The 23,704-nt window shown below is 45.8% G+C and overlaps 1 protein-coding gene across 2 annotated transcripts in view; it reads right to left on the bottom strand.

Annotated features, from left to right (window-relative positions):
- The window catches only part of FANCA (FA complementation group A), a 38,492-nt gene extending 15,513 nt beyond the window's left edge, over window positions 1–22,979 (bottom strand). For both annotated transcript variants that reach the window (XM_081203759.1, XM_081203760.1), the window contains exons 1-21: window positions 22,839–22,979; window positions 21,475–21,584; window positions 20,333–20,411; window positions 19,307–19,440; window positions 18,441–18,536; window positions 17,705–17,778; window positions 17,336–17,448; window positions 16,390–16,472; window positions 15,597–15,630; window positions 14,476–14,542; window positions 12,509–12,621; window positions 10,204–10,280; window positions 9,170–9,311; window positions 6,931–7,064; window positions 5,854–5,964; window positions 5,499–5,594; window positions 5,174–5,233; window positions 2,442–2,530; window positions 1,420–1,480; window positions 1,145–1,194; window positions 412–488 (exon numbers count right to left, since the gene is read on the bottom strand). In XM_081203759.1, coding sequence (XP_081059885.1) covers window positions 412–488; window positions 1,145–1,194; window positions 1,420–1,480; window positions 2,442–2,530; window positions 5,174–5,233; window positions 5,499–5,594; window positions 5,854–5,964; window positions 6,931–7,064; window positions 9,170–9,311; window positions 10,204–10,280; window positions 12,509–12,621; window positions 14,476–14,542; window positions 15,597–15,630; window positions 16,390–16,472; window positions 17,336–17,448; window positions 17,705–17,778; window positions 18,441–18,536; window positions 19,307–19,440; window positions 20,333–20,411; window positions 21,475–21,584; window positions 22,839–22,875 — 1,837 coding nt within the window. In that variant the 5' untranslated portion in view covers window positions 22,876–22,979. The remainder of the gene's footprint in view (window positions 1–411; window positions 489–1,144; window positions 1,195–1,419; window positions 1,481–2,441; window positions 2,531–5,173; window positions 5,234–5,498; window positions 5,595–5,853; window positions 5,965–6,930; window positions 7,065–9,169; window positions 9,312–10,203; window positions 10,281–12,508; window positions 12,622–14,475; window positions 14,543–15,596; window positions 15,631–16,389; window positions 16,473–17,335; window positions 17,449–17,704; window positions 17,779–18,440; window positions 18,537–19,306; window positions 19,441–20,332; window positions 20,412–21,474; window positions 21,585–22,838) is intronic.
- Between the last annotated feature and the right edge of the window lie 725 nt (window positions 22,980–23,704).

The raw sequence follows: 23,704 nt of genomic DNA, 5'->3' as shown, positions 1-23,704 counted from the left end.
TTGATTTCTGGCACTCAGGACCTCAAGCTGCCCAAGCCTGAGAGCAGCATCTGAGTTTTCACATTAAGTAGAAAGGTCCAGAGTTCTTTAGAGGCAGCAGCAGGACGCATCAGCTCCAGTTCATCTTTTGTCAGAATTGTACCAGAAAACACAGGGAGCTTCTTGCACAGCCCACATTGCAGATTAACAGGCATGGAAGCTCCACACTGAATCACTTTTGTGGTTCAGCAGCAGTATCCCCCCTTTCTCTTTGCAGCAAGGAAAATGCCAGCACCTCCATAATGCATTTCCCCATTACACAACCACAAAAGAGGCACTATCGTATTTGTTTTAATACCTGGGAGGAGGTGAGCAAAGCAGCAGCATTTGTTTTGCTTCATTCTTACCACTAGGCAAATAGATCTTTCTCACCCTGCAAGAGCTTCTCTTTCACAGCTTTGCATTCTTCAATATAAGTGGCGTACATGTTCACGGGAATTTTCTCAGCCCTGTTTTAGGAGACAGAAACGTTTTTATGCCACCACCGAACCAGCCTCCAGTTACCATCATGACGCAGTTAGCATGTCACATGCAAACTATGTTTTAAAGTGAGCCAGGGCATGCAGGTGGCTGCCCCTTTTACTGGCTGACCAAGTAAGCAATAGAATGGGCCAGAGCTACAAACAGGAAGCTTTCAATTAACATCAGGAAAAAACTTTTTGTTGAACAGAACTTGATCACAATTATGTAGATGGGTGTTGGCCATAGGAAAAGGCATTGCTGGTTATAAAGCGCTGTCTGAAACCTCCCCTGTCATCCCACTTCTCAATAAGTGCAGAAAAGAACAGCCGAAGAAGTGTAAAACAGCTCCAGCATGGAAGCAACCAAAGAGATAAAGACCATTTTGTGCCACACGGGAATATTTTTTTGCACATGCAGTTAATCAAAGGAAACCTGGAGACCAAGAACAGTGGACCCAAGAGGCAGAGAGGTCTGTGGGGTATTCAGAAGTGTGGTAAGACCGTAACACCACTGCATTACGTGGCTGCAGGCACAGAAATAACTCAGCATCGTGGAAAGTCGCATCAGGTGATGTCAAACGTCCCCCGTATGAAGCCTCTAATACCAAAAAGCAATTTCAGCTTTTCAGAATCCACTTCCTTACCTCTTAAGGGAGTCTATCAAAGCCATGCGGGAGTCGGGTGTTTCAGGAAGCTGCAATTAATTTTTTTTAAAAAAAAATAGTGTTTTAATATCTGTTTCGACATTGATGATTTAGATGCACATTTTTTTATGCTGTAGCTCATTCTGAGTGTTAATGTGCTTAATAGAACAGTAACCTATAAGTTTAGGAATACATAAAACAGAAAAGCAACCAAAACTTTCCAAAAATTTCATTCGCCGCCCAAAATTGGAGGAAACAAAAAGAAGGATGCTCACCACACGTGGCGCAAGTAAAGCAGGAATAAAACGCGAAGTGTAATAGGACCGTCTGAAGATGCTGAAACACAGGAAGGCAGATGCGGTAGAAATTAATCACATCTGGAACACAAAGTGCATCTTGACATTTTTAGGAATGCCTTAAAACAAACCCACTGGTTTTTATTTCAAAAAATCACACAGAAAAACAGTACTTCAAAAACGCAGCATGTGGGCCTGCCGTCATGATAACCCATTGATATGATTAGCTATAGGGCAGTTCCACCACAGGAAGGACTACACAACACAAAGCAGCCTTTGCAGAACCGAATGAATAAGAATCTAAGAAGAGCCCTGCAGTAGCTGGATCAAACTAAAAAGGGTCCATCTTACTCCAGCATCCTGCTCTCACAGTGGGCAGCCAGGTGTCCCCAAGGAAGACTACAAACAGGACCTGAGCGCAATAACATTTTTTACTTTATTGGGGCATTCACAGGGAGCCAGGCACACCCTCAGCTGCAGCCCACGGCAGCTTCCTCAAGGCAAGAAGACAACAAGGGCAACAGAACAAGCAAGTTCTGGGCTGAAATCTGAGGGCCACAAGCCCCACAATTTCCCCCCTGCCCTGAGCGAGCTACACTGAAACAAAAGAGGAAATGGAAACTTCAACCATCCTGCTTGCGGGTTTCCTCACAGGCATCTGGTTGGCCACTGTGAGAACAGGATGCTGGACTAGATGGGCCACTGGCCTGATCCTGCAGGGCTCTTCTTATGTTCCTGGGGGGATGTTTCCAAAGGATGCCTTTTTAACCGGAGTTGGGGAACCACCATTCATGGGTGTTTGGCTCTTTTCCTCCTTCCACATTCTTTCCACATGCAGCCGCAAACACTAGACAAACAGCTACCAACAGGTTTTATTATTATTACTATTTTAGACAGCAATTCTGGCTCTTCTTCTTCTAAAGCCTTTTTTCCTGACTATATTGTTTGATATGTTCCTGGAACAGAATATTTGGGGGAACTGGGAGATGAAGATATCATACCTGGCTTCCATCACACTAGTTGGGATCTTTCCAGTGTTTTCAAATATCTGAATGGCCTTTTCAACATCATGAAGTGCCTGGCAGTGTGGCTGGCATACACACAGAGAGAGAAGCAACAGAGGAGAGAAGAAATGTTTTTTATCTCTTTTTGCACAACTGATCCAAGTCTTCCTTTCCTGCTCTATTGTGCTTTGTGACTGCTTTTTCTGTCCCATGGGAGATATGGCCAGTTCAGCTGCATAACAAATACTTGGTGATGGGGAACTAAGACAGCATAACAGGAGCAGAATAAGATCACAATCAGGTAAAAGATACTCAAGTGTATCTTCCAAATTTCATATATTTTATGCCTTGGGACTTAAAGATTCTGCTGTTAAGTGTAAATGGCTGCTCTGGGTAAAGTCAGGCAGAAATAATGCTGTTTTGGGTCTGGTACAAATAAGCAGCCACAATAAAAACTGCAAACAGCAAGAGCCAAGGAAATCAATTCTGTGACATTCAACAGGGCCCAACAGAGACATAAGAGGAATGAACAGCAACCTTTCCTGCAGGATACACTGATAAATTGAAATAAGAACTTCCTGAAAACAAACATAGCTATAGCAAACAGCTTTTATGTATCACATAAATTTGTTATGCTGCATTTCCACCAGTAAGTTCCAGCATCTCTGATCAGACTGCAGACAAAGTTGTAGAAATAAATGAATAGAATAATGCTGGTCCAAACTAAACGAACCGGAATGTCATGTTTCGTTTTTGTCATGGAGATTAAAATTGGACCCACTTACACTTTTCTGTCTGCCTTGTACATAACTGCGCAAAAGTTACCAGTCTGCAAACATTTTACATGCCTTGTTCATCTGCCAGCTGTATTTCCATACTAGGTTTCCTTCCTCTGTTTCAATGCTGAGTGCTGAGGAAGTGCTGAGCACCGCAGTTCACCTGCATGCAGAGCCTACCCACCTACAGCTACCAAGCAAATGCTCAAACCCAAGGCTGCTGTCACCCACCCTTTTTCCCCCCTGACCGTGTGTAATTAAAGCTTTTGCCTCCTTTCAAAGTAAGGCCATGAGTTCTAAGCCCTGCGGGCGTCAGGAGAGGTGAGATTCTGATTAGAGAATGAGCATCAAAAGTGCAGGGGAAAAGGGAGGTGGGAATGAGTGGGACTGCAAGATCAAGTTAGGCCCTTGAAAGACCCCACGGGAAGCCTCCGAAATTGAAGCAGAAGCCCTGGAGGAATGTGCCCCCACCCCAAAAAAACAAACCAACCCTGAGCTCTGATTAGTAAAAGGGTTTGCCTGCTTCAACATTTGGTAATTGCTCATCAGATGTGAAGCTGAAGAAGGGCACTGATAATGCAAGGTAGTTTTCATGGTGCTCAGAGAGACCCCATTCTTGGCTTAGCTCCCGGCTACCTGAAGGGCCGCCTTACTCCCTCTGAGCAACTTCTTTCTGACCACATTTAAATCGTGTAATTCCCTTCCTCTTCAGGGGGACTGCTGGCCCCCTCACTCTCTCAATTTTCTGCTCCCAAGTTAAGACCTTCCTTTTTCAGATAGGCTTTTAATTTGCCTGGTTAGTGCAAAATGGCTGATCCTGCTGCTTTGTGCCGGTCCTATCTACAGCAATGCATAATTTGTTTGTGTTTGATGTCATTTAAACACCAGCCAAAGTCCTTTTTATTTTCTCAGGCCTTTTAATCCTTGACTCATTTACGTTTTTGTGCTGCTTCGTGTTTGTTTTAAATTACACTGGCTCCTTTTATATTACGGTGCCCTAATGTTTTTGCTTTAATTTTTATCTAAATTGCAATTTTAACTTTTTTTAAGCTGCCCCAAGAACCCGTGAAAGTGCAGGGTTACAGAGCAACCAAGCAATAATATAAATAAAATGATAATAGAATTGAGGTAAGCCACCCTGAATATCAGCTTTTAAAATAGTGGAAGGGTGGAACAGAAATTCTCCAAGTCAATACATGCCCACTTTACCCTTCAATGGAGCCTTTTTACTCCCCTCTCCACCCCCAAGTCCAGCATGCATGTTGCAGTGCTAGTGTTGGAGTTCAGAAGCAACCAATGTGGTGCCTTTCAGATGCTACCCAATTCCAACTACCACCAGTCCCAGCCAGCATGGCCAATAGCCAGGGAGGATGATGGGAGTTGTAGTCCAGCAACATCTGCCTACCCTCACGTTGGTTCTCCATGTTATAACCTTAAGATGCATCACTGTAGCAGTTGTAAGCCTTAAGAAACATTGTACAGTGGTGCCCCGCAAAACGAATGCCTCGCAAGACGAAAAACTCGCTAGACGAAAGGGTTTTGCGTTTTTTGAGCTGCTTCGCAAGACGAATTTCCCTATGGGCTTGCTTCGCAAGACGAAAATGTCTTGCAAGTTTGTTTCCTTTTTCTTAACAGTTGCGACTTGACTTCGAGGAGCAACTCATAGAACGCGGTGTGGTAGCCTTTTTTGAGGTTTTTGAAGACTTTAGTGATTTTTGAAGCTTTTCCAAAACTTTCTCGACACCGTGCTTCGCAAGATGAAAAATTCGCTAGACAAAAAAACTCGCGGAACGAATTAATTTCGTCTTGCGAGGCACCACTGTAAAGTCATATTGTTAATGTTCTCCCCATGTAACCAATTATTAAGGTCAAGTCTACACTTGAGAGAAGTTACCACAGCAGCAAGTCATAGAAATTATACTTATGGGGTCAGTCCAGGTGGTTCTTGTGTACCTGCACAGCTTCCTTGACAGAAGACAAATCCTCATAGAGACCCATGTCTTCTATTGCTACCTGGAAAGAGTTGAAAGAAAAAGGAGTACAGCTGAAGGCATGGTGGTGGAAAAGGGCAGGGGGCTTACTGCAAAACAAGACTCATCCCTAGAACTGGTTTCCGACAGCTCCGGGGCTAATCTTACCTTTCGTACCCTGCACAAATGCTGCCAGCATCCCCTGCACATCTGCAAGCGAGGAGGCAGGTTCCAGGTAGCTGACTGAGCCCCTGCACCTCCCTCTTTAAGAGGCTGAGCCCCAGAAATGGAAGAAGCCCTTCACTGACCTTGAAATCAGCCAGTCGGGTTTTGGCGAGAGTGATGTATTCCAGAAGAAAGGGGCGGTATTTGATGGGTACGAACGGCGGGTGCATGATGTGGACCTAGAGAGACAGTTCAAATCAAGGTTAGGCCAATGGCCGTCACGCCCATTGGATGCCCCTAGCAGTTTTGCACATTCCCTCCCAAGGTATGGGCTACAGAGAACAGATGCAAGATTTATTGTACACATGTACACTGCATGCTGCCTTTTTGTACGCATATGAACAAAACAAAAAAAGCATAGAGCACTTTACACTTCCTAGAAGTTCAAGCAGCAGTTAAAATCTAAAAATAGGTGGCAAGATCCTGTCCATGTCTCACCTTCAGGTATTGAGGGGCTTCCAAGGGCACCAGCTCCGACAGGAACTTGAAGAGGAAGACTAAGGCCTTCTTACTGCTACTGTGGAAGCCACTGCTGCTCCCAAAGGCAGCCTGGAAAGCGACAGCAACACACAGAAGACTGTTAAACTATGCCCATCACTGAGACGAGGGAATTCATTACTGCAAGATGTAGTGACGGTCACCAACTTAGACAGCTTTAAAAGGAGAAAAGGCAAATGCATGGCGGAAAAGGTGTCAATGACTGTGCTACCTGTAGGACTAGAGCTACTGCACACCACCTAGGAAACTGCCTTATACCAAGTCACACCGTTGGTCCATCTTGCTCAGCATTGTCTACACTGACTGGCAGAGGCTCTCCAGGATTTCAGGCGAGAGTCTCTTCCAGACCTAACCTGGAGATGCTGGGAATTGAACCTGGGACCTTCTGCTTGCAAGGCAGATACTTTACCACTGAGCTATGGCCCTTCTCCAACTGGATGGGGAGAGAGCAGGAGAGGGCTTGTGCTCTTATGCCCTGTTTGTGGGCTTAAAAACAATCTGGAGGGCCATTGTAGGAAACTTGCAATCGGCTATAGCGGGGGGGGGGGTGAACCTGTGGCCCACCAGATGTTGCTGGACTCAAAATGCATCATAGTCCAAGAAGAGTTAGAGCCCAACATCTTCTGTGGGGCCACAGGTCCCCCCCCAGCACTCTTGGGATTCTTCTATGGAGCTGATCCAGCCACTTTTCACTCCAAGTTTGATTTATAATGTTTCTACATTTTGAGTTTTTTGTTCCGCATTCCCTTTGCCATTTGGATAAATGAAGGTGTGGGTTGAACAGCAATGCCAAATTCCTGCTGTGCTAATGCAGCCTTGCTCCGTTTTGATTTCAGACCCATCCCAGCCAAATGCAAAGCACCTTCAAATCCTAGTTTCTGGTACAGTAGCTCACTCCTGTAGAAGCTTGGATACCCTTCAACACACACACACACACACACACACACACACACACACACCGTCCTTGTGTCTGGCATTAACAAGTTTATTTGGGAAGCGTCTTCCATTTGCTCTTACCTTAAACCATTCTGCATAAGACATGAATATCGCAGGGCCTTCCAAGGCTGCTTGGCGGACTATTATGAATGCAGTGATCATGTTTTCCAGGTCATAGTCCTCAAAGGCTTTTCTCAACAGGCGGTCCAGGAGGTCTAGAAGAAGCACAACAAGATCTCCAAAATATTACATACCTATGGGGAAACCTGGATGCTAATAAAAAAACAAAAAGGCAACCCTCTGTTAAAAGATCAAACAAGACATTGAATACCCTTGTATTATAATTTTTTTGCAATTAAAAAATGCCAAGGAAATTGCTGTAGACAATAACAGACAACCCTGTTGTCTCAGTTCACAGGCCACAGTAGCAAATGTGCTACTCTTTCCCACTGGCCCAAAACAACCCAATGAGCTTCATGGTTGTATGGGGATCTGAAGGTAGGTCTCCCTTCTAGTCCAATGATCAACACCAGAGCTCCTGTGTCATATCCCTCAGCTGACAGATGTGTGGAGGGTGCGTAAGAAAGGTCATTTTTTTGCTGTGATATGGCTATTGTGGAATAATTGCTTATCACCATCATTAAACACGTTTAGCTGCCTGGTAAAGATGCAGCTCTCTCAGGAGAGTACCGTATTTTCCGCTCTATAACACGCACCTGACCATAACACGCACATCGTTTTTAGAGGAGGAAAACAAGGGAAAAAACATTCTGAATGAAACAGTGGATGTATCATTTTTGTACTTCATGCTGTGGCCACAGACATGTGATCTGATGGTGAATTTGGGCTGACCCAATGCAAAGATCCTGAGGATCCATGTGGATCCATGCTTTGTAACCATGTTTTTGCACCATTGCAGCCCCAGGCAACAGTGGGTGCGTGATTTTGGGGGGGGGCAGGCTGTAGCCATGGACATGCTATGTGATCTGATGGTGAATTTGGGGTGACCCAGTGCAAAAATCCTGAGGATCCATGTGGATCCATGCTTTTTAACCACATTTTAAGTGGGGAGGGAAGGAAAAACACAGAAGGGACAAGGAGCACGAGAGGGGTGTGCAGAGAAGCAGCTGGCTAAGAATGCAGGAGAGGGCTATAACGTGAGGAAAGGAAGGCAAAAGTTTCCCCCCACCCACCCACACAAGCCAGCCAGCGCGCTCTCTCTCTCTCTCCCACCTGCATGTTTTCCGGCTGGAGCACGGAGAGGAATTAGAAGGAAGGACGCTCTGCTTTCCCCTCTTCTTGCCTGGAGGGGAGGGGCTTTCCCTGCTCTTTGTTCCGTTTGAGCAAACACAGCAACGAAACAGAGGAGGGTGGACAATAAAGATATTATTATTATTATTAGTAAGACCCTGAGGCAGAATGCAGGAAAGCAGCAGCTTCCTCTTTTCAGGTTTCCCTTCTCCTAGACGCGCGATTTGATTTTTGCCTGATTTTTGCCCCTCCACTCCGGACTGTCGGCTTCAGGGACCACACATTCACTCAATAACACGCACAGACATTTCCCCTTCCTTTTTAGGAGAAAAAATCTGCGTGTGATAGAGAGAAAAATACGGTAGTTACTGATTTCTGCTGATGCTGCTACTACAATATGGGGAAGTCCTTTTCTTCTTCTTCTTGCAGACTCCTATTGCATCTACTGCTACAGTGTTGTTGCTTTTTAGTTTAAATCTTCACTGAGCATTTTGATTTGATTGTTTTTAGTGTTTGCTAACTTTAGTTTGGGATCGGTTTTCAGAAGAAGAGCCGGATATGTGTATTTTCTTTAAAAGTAAGCAAACACATACAGTACTGATCTCATAACCACTTAAAGGGTTTTAAAGCTCCAACATTATACAACCACATTTAAATCTCTATATATTAATGCTCATACCTGAGCATGCACTTCCAGCCTTCCAAAGGTAATGGAAAAAGCCGTTTTCTGCAGAATGGGGCCTGGCACAGTACTGCAAACATATGAGCATATGCCCCCCTCCAGGTGGCAGTTTAAGCCGCAATAAATAGCAGTTTAAATAGTCTCAACATAATGACCCACAGCTAAATTAAAAATTCAGAGAGAGAGAAAGAGAGAGAAGAGACTTGGCAAAGCCATCCAAGTCAAACTGATAATATTTGGCAGAGAAGCCAATATTATTCGCGAATATTTCTAAAACACCAAACAAGCAGCTGTGAGCATTGGATCACACCAGCCATTTTCCTCTCATGTCCGTTGGTTCTGCGCTTGAAAGACCAGCAGCAGCCCAGACATCTCCTCCAAACATACCTTTAATCAAGTGTTGTGCTTGAGGATGACAGACTAACAATGTAGACACACAGGAAAGGACATGGTGCCAATTCACTTCGCTTGTCTCTAAGACCAACTGCAAATGATGCGTCAGCTCCTCTGCTTTGAACACCACAAACAACTAGAAGGGAAGGAAGCGAAAATCCTTTTGGAATCAAAGGACGCTGGGGCAGAGCACCCAAGAACACATTCATGGTTCACTCTGACCATCACACTGCTGATCAGTGTTAGACAGTATTAAACAAAGTGGAATAATTGGCTCATCCTAAGGCAGCTTCCTATATTTCAGACCTGAAACCAACCCAGAGGAGCAGGGGAGGCAGGAACTCCCACTTCCACCAAGAGAGCTCTATACTGCCAGTGCCCCTGAAGAGCCACTGGATCCAGACTTCCCTGCCCAGGACTGTAATTCTCCACACCAACCGCCTGGTTTCCTGGTCAGTGTCACTCTGCATCTCTCCCATAAGATGGTGAGTCAGGCAGGACCTTCAAAGCTAGCTGCCCGTGAGGCTATTTAGCAGAAGGGAAGTGTCTATATATAAGCAGAACTGAGAAAAGAACTCTTATCCAAGCTTTCTGCCCTGGAGAGATGAATCCTCTCTAAGGCCAGAGCCAAATGGCTTCCCTTCCTTGCAAGCAAGCAAGCAAACACAGATGAACACCCTGGATACTTCTCCTTGCTTGCACATTCCCTTTTGATATCCCCATTCTGTTTTGCAAGCCTCTTGGCACAAACAACATTTCCCCAATGCATTGTTTGGTTTCCTGGCCTCAGCTTACAAAGCTATTGGCTTTTATTTTTTTTGTTCCGTGAAAGAGAGCAGGCTCCAATTTTGCTATAATTGAAGCATGCTACTTCTGAAAAGCCCAGACGCAGCACATATCATGTTACAGGGCCTGTACCAAAGAGTACAGTTCCAGTAAGCTGCACGAGCTTCAGGAAATAATAATAAACAAGAGTTGTGCTAAAATGTGTGGTGTTCCTGGTCAGATCCCACAAGGAAGAGACATACTTTGCGGTACAGCATGGTGAGCACCGAGCTGGTTCTTGCAAAGCTCCAGTCTCTCTGTAGATGAATGGCTTCGAAAGCTGTGTTCAGAGAAGACAAAGGGAAGGGAGGAAATCTAACTTTACAAACCAGTAAGAGCAATTCTGCCAAAGGATAACAAAATATGAAAGGCTTCCCTTGCTTATGCCTCACCAAATAGGTCAATTGTTTCTAGCAACTCCTAAAACCATCAAGCCCAGGGCCTCTTTCACTTGTTCCCCTTCACACGCTGCTCGCTGCATTGCTAAGGCACTGAGTGAAAAGCTGTGAGTTCACGGTGATGGAGGTGTTTGCATTCCCATAGGGCAATGCAGGGTTGCCTTTCAGGAAATACTTGACATAGGATGAGTGAAAAGCAAGTTATCCGCAGGATGCTCCGAGGGCAGACTTGTGGCTTAGTAAACGTTCAGGTGACTCCTGAAATTCTCCTATCTTCCAGAAGAGCTAAATGGTGACAACCTCCCTGGCTGATTAATAGCCAGCTATTCTACTGGAGACTGTAACATACTGTAACATTTACAGTATGTGAAAAGTAATTGTTAGCATGAGAGCAATGTGTATTTTGCTTTTGGCAGCCAGTTGGTTATAAGCTTATTTACCGTATTTTTCGCCCCATAAGACGCACTTTTTCCCCTCCAAAAATGAAGGGGAAATGTGCCTGCGTCTTATGGGGCGAATGCAGGCTTTCGCTGAAGCCTGGAGAGCGAGGGGGGTCGGTGCGCACCGACCCCTCTCGCTCTCCAGGCTTCAGGAAGCTCTGTGCAACCCTCGGGAGACCGGCTCCGAGGGTTGCGCAGAGCTGCCTGCAGTCCCGGGACCAGCGCAGCTCTGCGCGGCCACCGGGAGCCGGGGGAGAAGCTCCGCCCCGCTCCCGGTGGCCGTGCAGAGCTGCCTGCGGTCCTGGGACCAGCGCAGCTCTGCGCCGCCATCCCAAGTGGGGCGCTAAGTCCCGCCCCGCTCGGGATGGCGGCACAGAGCTGCCTGCCGTCCCGGGACAGCAGGCAGGTCTACGCCGCCATCCCGAGCGGGGCGCTAAGTCCCGCCCCGCTCGGGATGGCGGCGCAGAGCTGCCTGCCCTCCCGGGACTGGTGCACTTCTCCCCATCGCCAGCCCCACAAGCTCGGGGGACAGCGGGGAGGCAGAGCGTGCCTTCCCACTGTTCCCCGACCTGGTTCTTCCAGCCCCGCACCTGGGGGGGGAAATAATTTTTTTCCCCTTTATTTCCCCCCCAAAAAACTAGGTGCGTCTTATGGGCCGGAGCGTCTTATGGGGCGCAAAATACGGTAGCTGAAAAGTGGTTTTAAAAGAAGAAGTCTGAAATACAATTTTTAAAGACTAAGGCGCAGGAGTCAGGCCATTCAAGCCTAAGCTGTTCTTTTTCCAACTTCCACCGGAGTCCCGACTTCTCCCACGTGCCCCTGGCTTCATGTTTTCTGGCCTGGACCTCTCCACTTCCAAGGGCTACACTGCCTTTAGGACAATTTGTCAAGGGATGAAAGCTGGCAGTGGGTGGGGACAGAGCCCAAAGTGGAAGGAGCCAGCCTTCCTTTTCGCTCTCTCCTCCTTCCCCCGCCCAATGAGCTTGGGCAGAGGGGTTCTGAAACCAAGCTGAGGGCCACATGAACTTAGGCAAGGAGCTGCATGGCCACCCCTGCCTTAAGCCTATCTCTGAAGGCCACATTAAATAGGGGTGGCATTTTAGAGACAGTAGCAGGACCTGGGTCAAAGAGTGGGGGCTTTTCAGGAGTTGCTGTTTGCATGGCAGGAAGGAGAAGCAGACCCTCCTGAAATCACCACCCAGCTCTACATCAGGTATATAAAGAGTTATGCCCAGTATGATTAACTCCTCTCTTATCCCTGGAGTCCTAGCTTTTTTTAAAAAAAACAACTAAACTAAAATCATTCTAAAACCAGTAATACATCACCAAACACATCAACAATACATATTATCATTACATCATTTAATTATTACTCCCAACATACGTAATATGTAACCAGTCATATATTGTATACTGGTCAACATTAACTTCCAGTATTCCCTAATTTTGTGGCATTTCTAACAAATGAGACAGACAAAATTACAATGCCAGTACTACTGCCATTAACTCATGGAGAAATCTGGCGTAATCTTAAGGGAAGGGTGCGTGTCTAAACATCCATTTATAAAAGCTTTGTTTTAAATTCAAACTCAGTGCTAACTGGGGCACTGACTTCCAAACCCATCTTCTCTATAGGTCTGTTTCCCAGTTCCCTTGATAGGAAACCCCACCTGTTAGCTGAGCGTTGTAAGTAAGAACCTGGGTCAAGGTGTGACTAAAGAACTGATGCAGAGACTCCGGAGGGACTGTGCCTTGGGATGCCGTCATGCCAAATACGCAGAGCCTGGAAATGGAAAGGGAACCTCTAAGTCTCAGTGCTCAAGAACAATGACTCATCAGAGGTGAACTGCTGATAATGGCTCAAATTTTCTCAGTATAAAGACATTCACTAGGAGGGCTGTCAAAATGAATGTAAATATTTATCCATTTTAACATATGCAGAAAAAATACACTAGATTCCCCCCTTGTGAGAGTTCAATCCAAACCCCTTAGAGCTCTCCTACAAGTCCCCAGATGCGTTTCAAACACATGGGTTAGACTAGAAACGGGGAAGATGAGAGTGGAGACTTATATCTGCCTAACATCAATCTACAAGTGGCTGACATTGAATCTGCTCCCCCGAGGAATAGCCCCACTGATCCTCTGCGACCAGTTCCAGTAAGGCTGGCAGACAGCAGTCCTGAAAACCCTTCAGAAACTGGGTTTTGCCCCTCAAGCCCTTCTAAGTCTGGGGTTGGGCCAAGCAAAAGCTACGGTTAGGCAAAGAATCATAGACACCAAGAGACAACAGGACTGCTCAAGGTGCCCCGACTATAAAATTGGAGAAATCGAGAGAGATATAGCCGCACCAGCAGCATATCTCTTCTTTCTCATATCCAAAAATGCAAGAAGGGCTTTTACACTCTCCAGAAGCTTGGCTCTGCCCTTGCCGGTCCTGGAAGGATCCTTTTAAAAAGTCCCATATGCTCAGAGACTTTGCACCTGTTCATTGGGGGATATAGGAAGCCCAGAGCACTTATTCTTTAGATGTCCCTTTTATGAAGAGGCACATAGTGAGACCATTGATCCCCTGCTGGTGAGCCTCGCTGACCTCCCAGAAAAGCAAAAATTTGACCTTTTCCTGTTAGGCAAAGATCGTAAGATGACCTAGATGGTCATCAGATTCTGTGTACAGATCTGTAGGCGCAGACCATCCCCCGACTTAAACTAGTTTGTTAAGAAAATCCGCAAACTCGATTCTGTGGGTGTATTCTGGGTCATCTCCCTGCGGTAGCTTATCTTAAAGTTTTATCACATTTATAATATAAATTTTAAATTTACTATTGTACATTGTTTTAAATGTTTGTTTTCCTTCTGGGATTGTACCCCCAAGTGTGTTTTATAAGCTGGTCTCCGACCGTAATAAATTATCTTTCTATCTACACTAGATTCCCTCACCACATACACACAAACCCTGTTGAACAAAAGCAAGGAATGGGGGTTGGGGAAGGAACTCGGAAGGAATGCAGATGACCAGGAAAAGGTTTAAACATACCAACTTCCAGGAACTGAACTAATTGGGTGCTATAAATAGGCAGATAAGGAGAGAAAGCAGGTGGCATCTGCAGTTTGCATCCTGCAGAGTAACTCTGGCATAGGAAGCTCAAGGTAAAACATCACCAGTCACAACTGCTTCAATGATTTGTCGACTTTAAAAACAATGCCTAGGATTTCCTTTGCAAGTTGCACATTGGCCAGGACTGACAGATAAAGAACATAAGCACTAGGACACTGCACCAAAACAGTGGACCATCTATGGAGTTTACAGAGAATGGCTGCTGGACACTGAGGTTATCACACAACACAAATGACTTTTGTATCTTTAGGGTGAGAAGGGAACTGAAACTGCAGGCCACATTCCATGAAACCTAGGGTGGGGGACCTCTGGCCTTCCAGATATTGTTGGAGTACAAAACCCACCATCCCCGACCACTTGCCATGGTGTCTGGGGCTGCTGGACCACCAGTTCCCTAGCCCTGTATTAAACGATGTGCTTGCATAGTTAAGAAGCGCTCCCCCTGACCATTTCAACACTCTCATAGCCATGCATAACCCGCTGTTCTTTGCAAAACCTCTAGAGTGGGGCATGGCCCCTTACCAGCACTTCACTGCCTTCAGTGTGGAGGCCTCTTCCTGCTTTTTTTCAGCCGCAGCATCGAGCACCCCTAAAGAGAAACAAAAACAAAGTAGCCTCAGTGGGAAACACAGCTGGAAAGGACCACCCACAATATGGAAGAAGCCGTTTGGGAGGCACACATTTAAGGAGATGACCTCATTAGGAGAGTGGTGGAAAGGAACGATTCTTCTCACGTTGAAGCTATTATGAACAATTTCTTAAGAGGCAAAGACTTGGAAACAATTAACCCTGACCTTGAACCACTCTAAAAGGTTTGACGTGCACAGTTTTAGCTCTGAAAGGTTACCCTAATGTTTATACTCCAGAAGTAACTGGGGCAGGAAGATTTGTTGTGCCAAGCGCCTCTAAAATGAACATGGGCTGCACATGAACAGAGGGGGAAAGGCAATCAGAACAAACAAAAGCACCAGGTGACCTGGAACCCAAAGATTTACAGGTTTTCCTGCCTTCCTGTTGCCGTGCAAAGAAACAGCTGAAGCACATGGCAACAAATAACAGATGCAGTGTAGTCGCTAACTTAAAACTCACTTAATGGTACACCTGCTCAGGTAGCCAAATGTTTCATACCAGCAAAACATTGTTGCACAAGAAAATGCATAAGAAGGTTGCTGGTAACTTCATTGCACAACAGATTGTGCAACGAGTTTCCGCCAGCACAAATGCTGCATTGGATTACCCTGTTGCAGGACATTGGAATTCACCTCCATCCACAAGCACATGAAACCCTGGTCCCAGGGGTGTTACTACAGCTCAGAGAAATGTGCAACATGACGATTTGCGGTTCATTCTCAAACTCCAGCAGATAATAAATGCTCATTTAGAAAAGAATTAGTGCCAACTACGAGGCAGCAGTCAAAACATGAGATCATTCCAGCTACTCCTCTTTCACATTACAGCTCGTTTTTATTAGCAATCCCCAGCTCTCTTCAAATGCAGTGGTATCTGGAAAGGCTAATTACATACACAGCACATTCCAGCATGTCAACAACACCCCCAGCCGTCAGAACAGGGAGAAGTATCTCTACAGAGGTGTAATTATAATTTAGATCCCAATGCAATTTACTTCTACAGGCACCACTTACATGACAACATTCTCTCAAGTACAGCACAGCAGACCTGTTTTTAAAAAAAACAAACACAAAAATATAATAATATAATTATTAGCTTTTCATCAGATATGTTCACATAACAGACTCTAAGATGCTCTGCCTCTTTCAAATGTAAAGGGAAATAAATCTGTCAATCAGTTAAGTGCACAGGCTTCAATGCAGTGCTGCCCCCTTCCTTGATGGAAGGCATCAGTCAGTAGAACAGGGGATGAGGTTATTTTCCCCGTAGGCTCTCCTCCTTTCCCTAACGCTACTTGAGAGGTCTGGGGAACCCTCTTGGGAAGACATGGGGGCAGAGGCAGAGGAATTGCCAAAACTGACTTCCTCTCCTTTCCACCTCTTTGGTGGAAAGAAACAAGGATGAGGAAGCAAGTGCAGGCTTTTGAACAGAAGGCAGTGACTCTGGGAGAGCATCGTCTTGCATCCTGAGGCTTGCATGAGCTTTCAGAAAAATTCCCAAGGTCCACAGATTCACTGTTGAGGGCTAGGACTGCTGACTTGCCTTGTCTATGGGCTGCAAGCTAGCAACACAGGAAGCTGCCTCATATGTACCAATCAGAGCAGTGATCCACCCAGCTTAGTTCTGTTTACATTGATTGGCAACCTATCTCCAGAAATTCAGACAGGGGTGTGTCCCAGTCTTACCTGAAGATGAAGGGAGAACTAAGCTCTTGCTGCTGAGACTCTAGTTTCATTCATCTCACTGGTGTGCCAAAAACCATTTTATTAAGAACCACAACACTTAGTGATTATGCACTGTCCTTACTTTGGAGATTTTCTGCAACTGCAGCTTCTTTCCCATCTCAAATGTTTTCTGAAATCCATTATGAAGGAGCACAGTCACAAAGTCTACAAATTAAGAGCAAAGCCACTGTCAGCATATTCCCAGCATACCAAAAGGGAAAGGAAGATAATCTAAAAGGGCAGCTCCTTGCCCATCTTCCCTGAGGGCTGCTCTGCATGCCCTGCATGCCCTGAAGGAAGGCAAAAGCAAGGGAGCTCAGGCCAGGGAGCACATATACCATCAGTTCCCAGTTGGCAGGAGAGGACTCTCTTCATTTCACAAAATGCATTTGTTTCAGTGCTTAAATTGTAAACCACATTAAGTGCCTCGGCAGAAAGGTGGTGTATAAATCCAATGAATAAATAAATAGAGGGAAGTTAGGAGGGAACAAAGGAAGGCTGAAGGCAACAAATGGTGTCTGGAAATCCCTTCTGTACAGAACAGGGTTCACCTTTGGTTTATTAGTTTAATCACTAAAGAAATAAAAATTAAATTGTTAATGAGGAGAATCATCAGACCCTGAATCGTCTTAGTCAGGATATTCTGGGTCAAAGACCAGCTGAGCTAGGGAAGGTTCTGTTTAATTCCCAGGCAATTAAAGGACTATGCAGGGAAGGAATGAAAATCAGGAATAGAGATGGGTAACTTTTCTCCCTCCAGATGTTGCTGGAGTACAACTCCCAACTACTGGCCATATTCCTGGGGCTGATGAGAGCTGGAATTCAACATCCCAACAAGCCATCCCAACCCTGGCCTAGAACACCCAACAGAAGGCAGAGATGGACTGGCATCTTCCAGCCCTCAGAAGGATTCCTAGGCTTACCAATGTGCAATGGCCACTGCCTTCAATCCCCACAGAAGCCAACATCTAACAACCTCCCGCCCCACCAACTGCCCCATACCAACTGTGTTCCAAGTCAGAGCTTGCCTGTAAGCATGGACCCCAGTGTCTCTGTGTCCAAGGAAGGATCTTGTGTTTGATGGCAAAGACGACAGAGACAACTGCACAACCACTCCTCCAACGCAGGAGCATCTGGATTACTGAGAAGAGACAATACCAACTGCAGTTCCCAATATTATCTTTTTCTAGGGACTGTTTCCCTGACCCACAAGTCCCCCCCCCACACCCTAAAGCTGCAAATCTTTTGGGTCACTGCAAATCTTGCTTAGTGCTCTATGTGCAGCCTTTATCTTATGAGTGTAAAATACAAGCTGCCACAGACGAGGAGGCCAAAGAGCTGACCATATTTCATTGACAAGCCTGAAATCCTAGCGAGTCTTGGCAGCCTCTACTTACTTCTCCAGCAGCTCTTCCAGGCTGACAATGTTCTCTCTGTGTAACTGCCATGCAACTTCCAGAATGAGTGGGCTCTGAGGGAAATAACGCTACCATGAAGTTCAGGACCCACAAAGAGGTATGGCCAAGCACCCACAACCAAATAACTCAGCCACTTGGCTAAGGCTCAACAGCTGATTAGTGTGGCCCACGTAGTTGCTGAAGGCCCACATCTAACCACAACCCATTTGCTGCCTCAGCTGTGGCAAGCTATGAAGACATTGCCCTGACATTTTGTGAGAGATCCGTATATAAATACTTTGCATGAATAAATAAAAATAAATAAAGCTCAGAGGCAATAGGATAGCTGGCAAGGGCCAAGTATTATTTAAGTAGTACAATGCTAAGAGTTTATTAAGAGGCCTGTGCTCTTAAGTTTGCTACTTAAATTGTTTGCTGGCATCAGAAGAGGAATCCTGCATTTCTCCCCAACAATGTAAAGGCGCTTGTCAGCATTAAGGCATCAAAGAGGAGTGAAGCTATATGAGGAATGTTTTTCCAGCACACATGTCTATAGATGGAGTGGGGAATCTGTGGCCCTCCCAGATGTGGCGGGGTTACAGCTCCCATCATTCCTGACCACTGGTTGGGGCTGATGGAAGTTGGAGTCCCACTAACGTCCAGAAGGCCGCAGGTTCCCCATCCCTGGTATGTAGCATATCTCTCTCAACACCCCATATTTCTAAAGCATTCTTACTTGCAACTTCCAGGTTTCTTGAGCAAACCGCAAACGGCAGAAAGCATTGTGCGTTAACAAATCCTTCAGAGACTGAAGCAAGCATGACAACTTTTTCTGTAATTGAAGGAAAAAGTGCTGTTAACTTAAAAAATGATAATAAGTAGCCAGCAGCTTTCAAGGGTGCAGACTCTCCCTCCTTCCCCTCTCCTTGCAGCAGCTTGTACCAGACAGGTAAAGTGAAGGGGAAAGGGATTTGGGGCGATGAAGTAAATGGACTATAAGAGGGCAGCGTACAAGGAAAGCAGTGCAGCGAGGCTCATGGAGGTTTCAGGGCATTTGAAATGTCTTAGATATGAGCTGAGCTATTTCTCAATTTCAGGGAGGGGGTGAAATCCCATATGAACTGCAGGGAGAGCTCACCTACTGTAATTCCCAGAGGCCAATCAGACATCAGTAGGTCACAGAAACCTCAGAAGGAAGTTGCCAAGCCTTCCCCAACAGCCTTCCCCAACATGATACCCTCCAGATGTTTTAAACTACAGTTCACATCACCCCCAGGCAGCATAGATGTAAGATGCTGAGGCTGATGGGAGTTGTAGTCCAAAACATCTGGACATGACCACAGCAAATGAAGCATGAGCTAATAATATTTCACTTTCATCACAGAGGAACTGCAGGTAAACCCAAATGAATGCCATAATTCCTGTTTGCAGACCCTCTAATTGAGGTGGCATTCTGTGTAAGGAAATAGGTTGCCAACCTCAGCCTTTAGTTCCTCTGATAAATATTTACAGTTTATACTTAGAGACAATAGCAGCAAGATGGGGGTGTGAACTTCTCTCCCACTCTTGCCATGCCCAGAAATGGAATTCCTTCCTGCTTACTCTCTGCTCTGCATTCAGCATCACAGCTGGAACAGACTCAGCAAAGATCTTCTCAATGTTTCCAGCAGCTATTCTGGCTGACAGGATTTCCACTGGCACACCCAACATGAAGGCCTGATCCTGCAATGCTGAGACTAGAATGTAATATCAGAGATAGAAATGTGAAAAGAGAGGGGAAACAGGGTTAGCAGGGACAGGTTGTGCAACATAAGTCCATCCATTCTTGCACCTGAACCTTAACAATAACACCCAAAACAGAAAGTGGGAGGGGATATATTTCAAGGGAGAAAACACATCTTGTTCTTAAAAGTTCCCAGGATAAATTTCCAGCATTTCTAGCTAAAAAAAAGAGGCTCAGGCTACAAGGTTAGGAAAGGTCGTTGTCCCCAAACTTGGCAAATTGTTGCTCCCAGTTGCTGTTGATAGTACCAGACTAGACAGAATGTTGATCTGAATATTTTTATTTTTCTGAATGGATTACCATATTTTTTCGCTCTATAAGACGCACATTTCCCCCTCCAAAAATCAAGGGGAAATGTGTGTGCGTCTTATGGAGCAAATGCAGGCTTCTTGGCTTCAGCGATAGCAACGCGAAGCCTCCAAAGCACAGTGGGAGCAGTCCCGCTGCGCTCCGGAGGCTTCGCGTTGCTTTCGCTGAAGCCTGGAGAGCGAGAGGGATCAGTGCGAAACCGACCCCTCTCACTCTCCAAGCTTCAAATATAGCCGCCTGAAGCCTCCGGAGCGTGGCGGGAGCTCCCGCCGCGCTCTGGAGGCTTCGGGTTCCTTTCGCTCAAGGGTAGGTGCCGCTTCAGCTAAGGCGCAGCGCCCCTTCAGCTAAGCGGGAGGAGATATGGAAGGGGCTCCGTTTCTCCTGCCGCTTTGCTGAAGGGGTGCTGCGCAGAGAGGGGGAGATTTTTTTTTCTTGTCCTCCCCCTCTAAAACAAGGTGCGTCCTATAGAGTGAAAAATACGGTAACTTGATTTTCAGCAGCTCCCTCTGGCAAAACAGATAATCTCTTGCACTCACCCACAAATTGTTCTGGAACGGAAGCTTCATTGGCTGGACTAAAGGAAAGTAGCTGCTTGTTCCACTCTGAACTTTCCACCTGTAAAAATAACACACAGAGAGACATGTTCATCTTGTTTATTACTTATGCTATCAAATATAACCTAGCCTGTTCCAGATGCAACCGCAAAATGCTTGGGCATACTTGCACAGCAAACATTTGGGAGTCCAGAAGGAAATGCCAAAATTCTCTGAAATGGAAGAAGGAAACCTTTACTCATCTGTTGCCCTCCAGGTGCCTTGGACTACAACTACAACTCCCTAGCCAATGCTGGCCCGGGCTGATGGGAGTTGTAGTCCAAAACATTAGGAGGGCAAACAGGTCGGTGAAGAGAAAGGGAGAAAATTCCATAGATAGGGGACTTACTCGGTCGACAAATCTGCACATTTCTTTATTCAAATAATTTCTCCCGTTTCATAGAATAAGATGATGTCCAAAGGAAGCAGAATGCAGGAACAACACCCAGTGGCCTCGGCAGGTTTCAGATATTTATCCACACATTTTCTTTTTTAAAGGACAATCATTTTATGATTAAAGGAAACTTAACAGGTAGTAGGGTAGAAAATGTTCATAAGAAATTAAGGCTGCAATCCTAAACATACTTTCCTCTAGGGAATTTATATTTTTACTACTGAGTTTAGAGAAGGTATCTTATGGAGCTGTTTTTTGTTTTTGTATCTGGCTTTTATGCAACCGTTTGTATTTTAAGATGATTGTGGGTTTTTATTGAAGTATGGTTTCATTGCTGTTTTTATTTCTTGTACAATGCCTAAAGAGTTTATTTTCTGAGGCATCTCATAAAATACAAACAACAAATAGGCAGTAAGCTCTACTCAGCTCAGTGGCACTTACTTCTGAGTAAGGATGCTTAGGCCTGCCACTGTAAGGCAATTTTGCTCCCCATGGACTTACTATTCTCTCTCCAATAAGAATCAACTCCAGATATTTATTTTTAGTCATCTGTATTTACCCCCCAGTGCATACTGAGGACTCCTGTCCAGAAGCACAATTTAAACCAGGAACATAAACACAACACTGAAGTTCAATGGGAGCAAAGCAGGCACCAGGAAGCTGCTGGAAGTCAACACTGCTACTTTCTTACCTCAAGCAACAGGTCACCCAAATTGTGATGGCAACTCAAAATATGAAGAGCTGCCTCCTTCAGCTTCTGTTCATTTTTACGTTCACATTTCTGTTTCTTGGATCTTCCAGCTTTTTTTGGGAGGGGTAGGGAGGGTGGATTGAGAGAAACAAAGAAATCTTAACCCAAGAAGGCATGCCACTAAATTTTGCTAAGGTGGTATGGTATGGTAATTGGTTCAAGCTGAGTTGAACTCTGTGCATCCTGATGGAGAATGGGAAAATATTTCCATTTCCAGTAGCCACTTTTAAATACAAGGGATGGGATCCTAAGATAACCTAAGGAAGTTCATAGAAGGAAAGTTTGCCATTCTCTCTTTCCCTCTGTAGTCCCCGATGCCCTCTGAAAAGCCTCTCCAGAGATCCAGGGGCCCTCCTGAACAACGTGGGTGTTGTAGAAGCTGATGGAGCAAGGAAGAAACAGAGAACTTTTCGTCTATAATTTTTTTAAAGTTAACTTTTCTGAGGATCCAAGTCCCATTTTGGGCAAGCCTCCCCCTCCCAGCACTCCCCTGACCTCTATTCAACATTGTTAGGACCTTAGAGATCAACTAAGTTTGTTCTGGGTATAAGCTTTCGTGTACATGCATTCTTCAGATACCTTTTCGTGCATGCACATGAAAGCTTATACCCAGAACAAATTTAGTTGGTCTCTAAGGTGCTACTGGACAATTTTTTAATTTATTTTGACTGCTTCAGACCAACACAGCTACCTACCTGAATCCAACATTATTAGGGAGAGCCTTACTAACCCTGGGGAGGGCATTCCATAGGTGAGTAGCAATCACTGCAGAGGCATGTCCACAAAGAGCTTAGGATGCAGCATCAATGTAATGATCAGGGATGATGGATGATGGGAGCTGTAGTCCAACTAACATCTGGAGAACCACACATTCCCTATTTTTGGAATAGACAGTACTGGGCTACATGAACAAACTGTCAAACCTTTTATAACGATACAGCTTCCTATGCTCACCTTACAGGTTAATACACCTCTCAGGGTGGTTGTGAGAAGGCCCTGAGCTGTTGGAGGGTTGCATAACAAGCGTTAAACTTTAGTTTGCTCTCAGGTTCAGCCCCCAAATCAGCTTTCTGTGCCAGAGGCTCAACACAGTACCTCTTCTATAATAGTCAACAGAGCCCCTGAACATGCACAAAGTACTTCTCCCTACACAGAGCAGGGCTCATTCCACACTGCCGCCCTAGTAAAGAGAGCTTCTGGGCATATACAATGTACAACAAGAGAGACGAACACACTGGGCAAGAGCTGCACCCCTTCCAAGGAGAGCTTCTGAGCATACACAGAGTGCAACTACTACGACCTACCCAGGAGCGCAGAAAGCGCTCTCTCTCCCGCAGACATCGCTTCCTTCCCTTCGGCTCTCCGAGCGCGCGCGCGCGCACCAACCAACCAGCGCGCCCTATGCCCTCATTGGCCGCCAGCAGGGCGCCTTTGCCCAATAGGAAGAAGAACTGGAGGCATGCCCTTTGCCGTTTCCTAAAGCAGAGCTGCGGCCATTTTGAGAGTGGCGGTGAGGAAGGTCGGGGAGGGGAGCCGCCATCTTTGTGGTGGCGGCACAGAAGAGTTAGGCCGCGCCCGTCCCGCTGTCATTGCTGAGCGAGCCGTGGAAGGGGCGGGGCGGGTAGAAGACAGACGCCTTGGGATAGCAGAAGGCTCGCTAATTCCGGCATGGGAGGAGGATTGCTCCCCTTCCCACCCACCCACCCCGGTTATGGTTTAGCTGAGAGTTCTGCCTATAAATCTGTTGCAAAGATCTGTTGCATCTTTGGGAATTGGAGCTGCATTTATCAAAAGGGCGGCCACCGCTGCGTTATTAGGGGTGTGTGCAAATATTTGAACGCCTTGCCTGAGAGGCTGCAGCTTGAGTGTGTTAGTTTAATGAAAGGTGACTCCCTATAAGAGCTGGACACTCAGAAGCACATAATATGTACGGGGGTGGAAGGAAAGCCCTTTGAGCGTATGCGGAACTGGCACTATTGCAGGCACCACTCTTTCGCCCTTTGTAACAAATTGATCTTTAAGTGTGGCACCACCTACACTCCGGAACTCCCCTGCCCATTGACATGAGGCAGGCAGGCTCCATGACTGTTTTCAGTGCCTGCTAAAAAGAATTTTGTGTAGGCAAGCCTATCCAGATAAGCAGAATGCTGATATGTGTTTTAATCTGATT

Source organism: Podarcis bocagei, assembly GCF_964188305.1.
Source record: "Podarcis bocagei genome assembly, chromosome: 7".
In the NCBI taxonomy this organism is placed as follows: Eukaryota; Metazoa; Chordata; class Lepidosauria; order Squamata; family Lacertidae; genus Podarcis; species Podarcis bocagei.
Note: the sequence above shows the minus strand (reverse complement) of the source record. Positions and strands in the feature narration are given on the sequence as shown.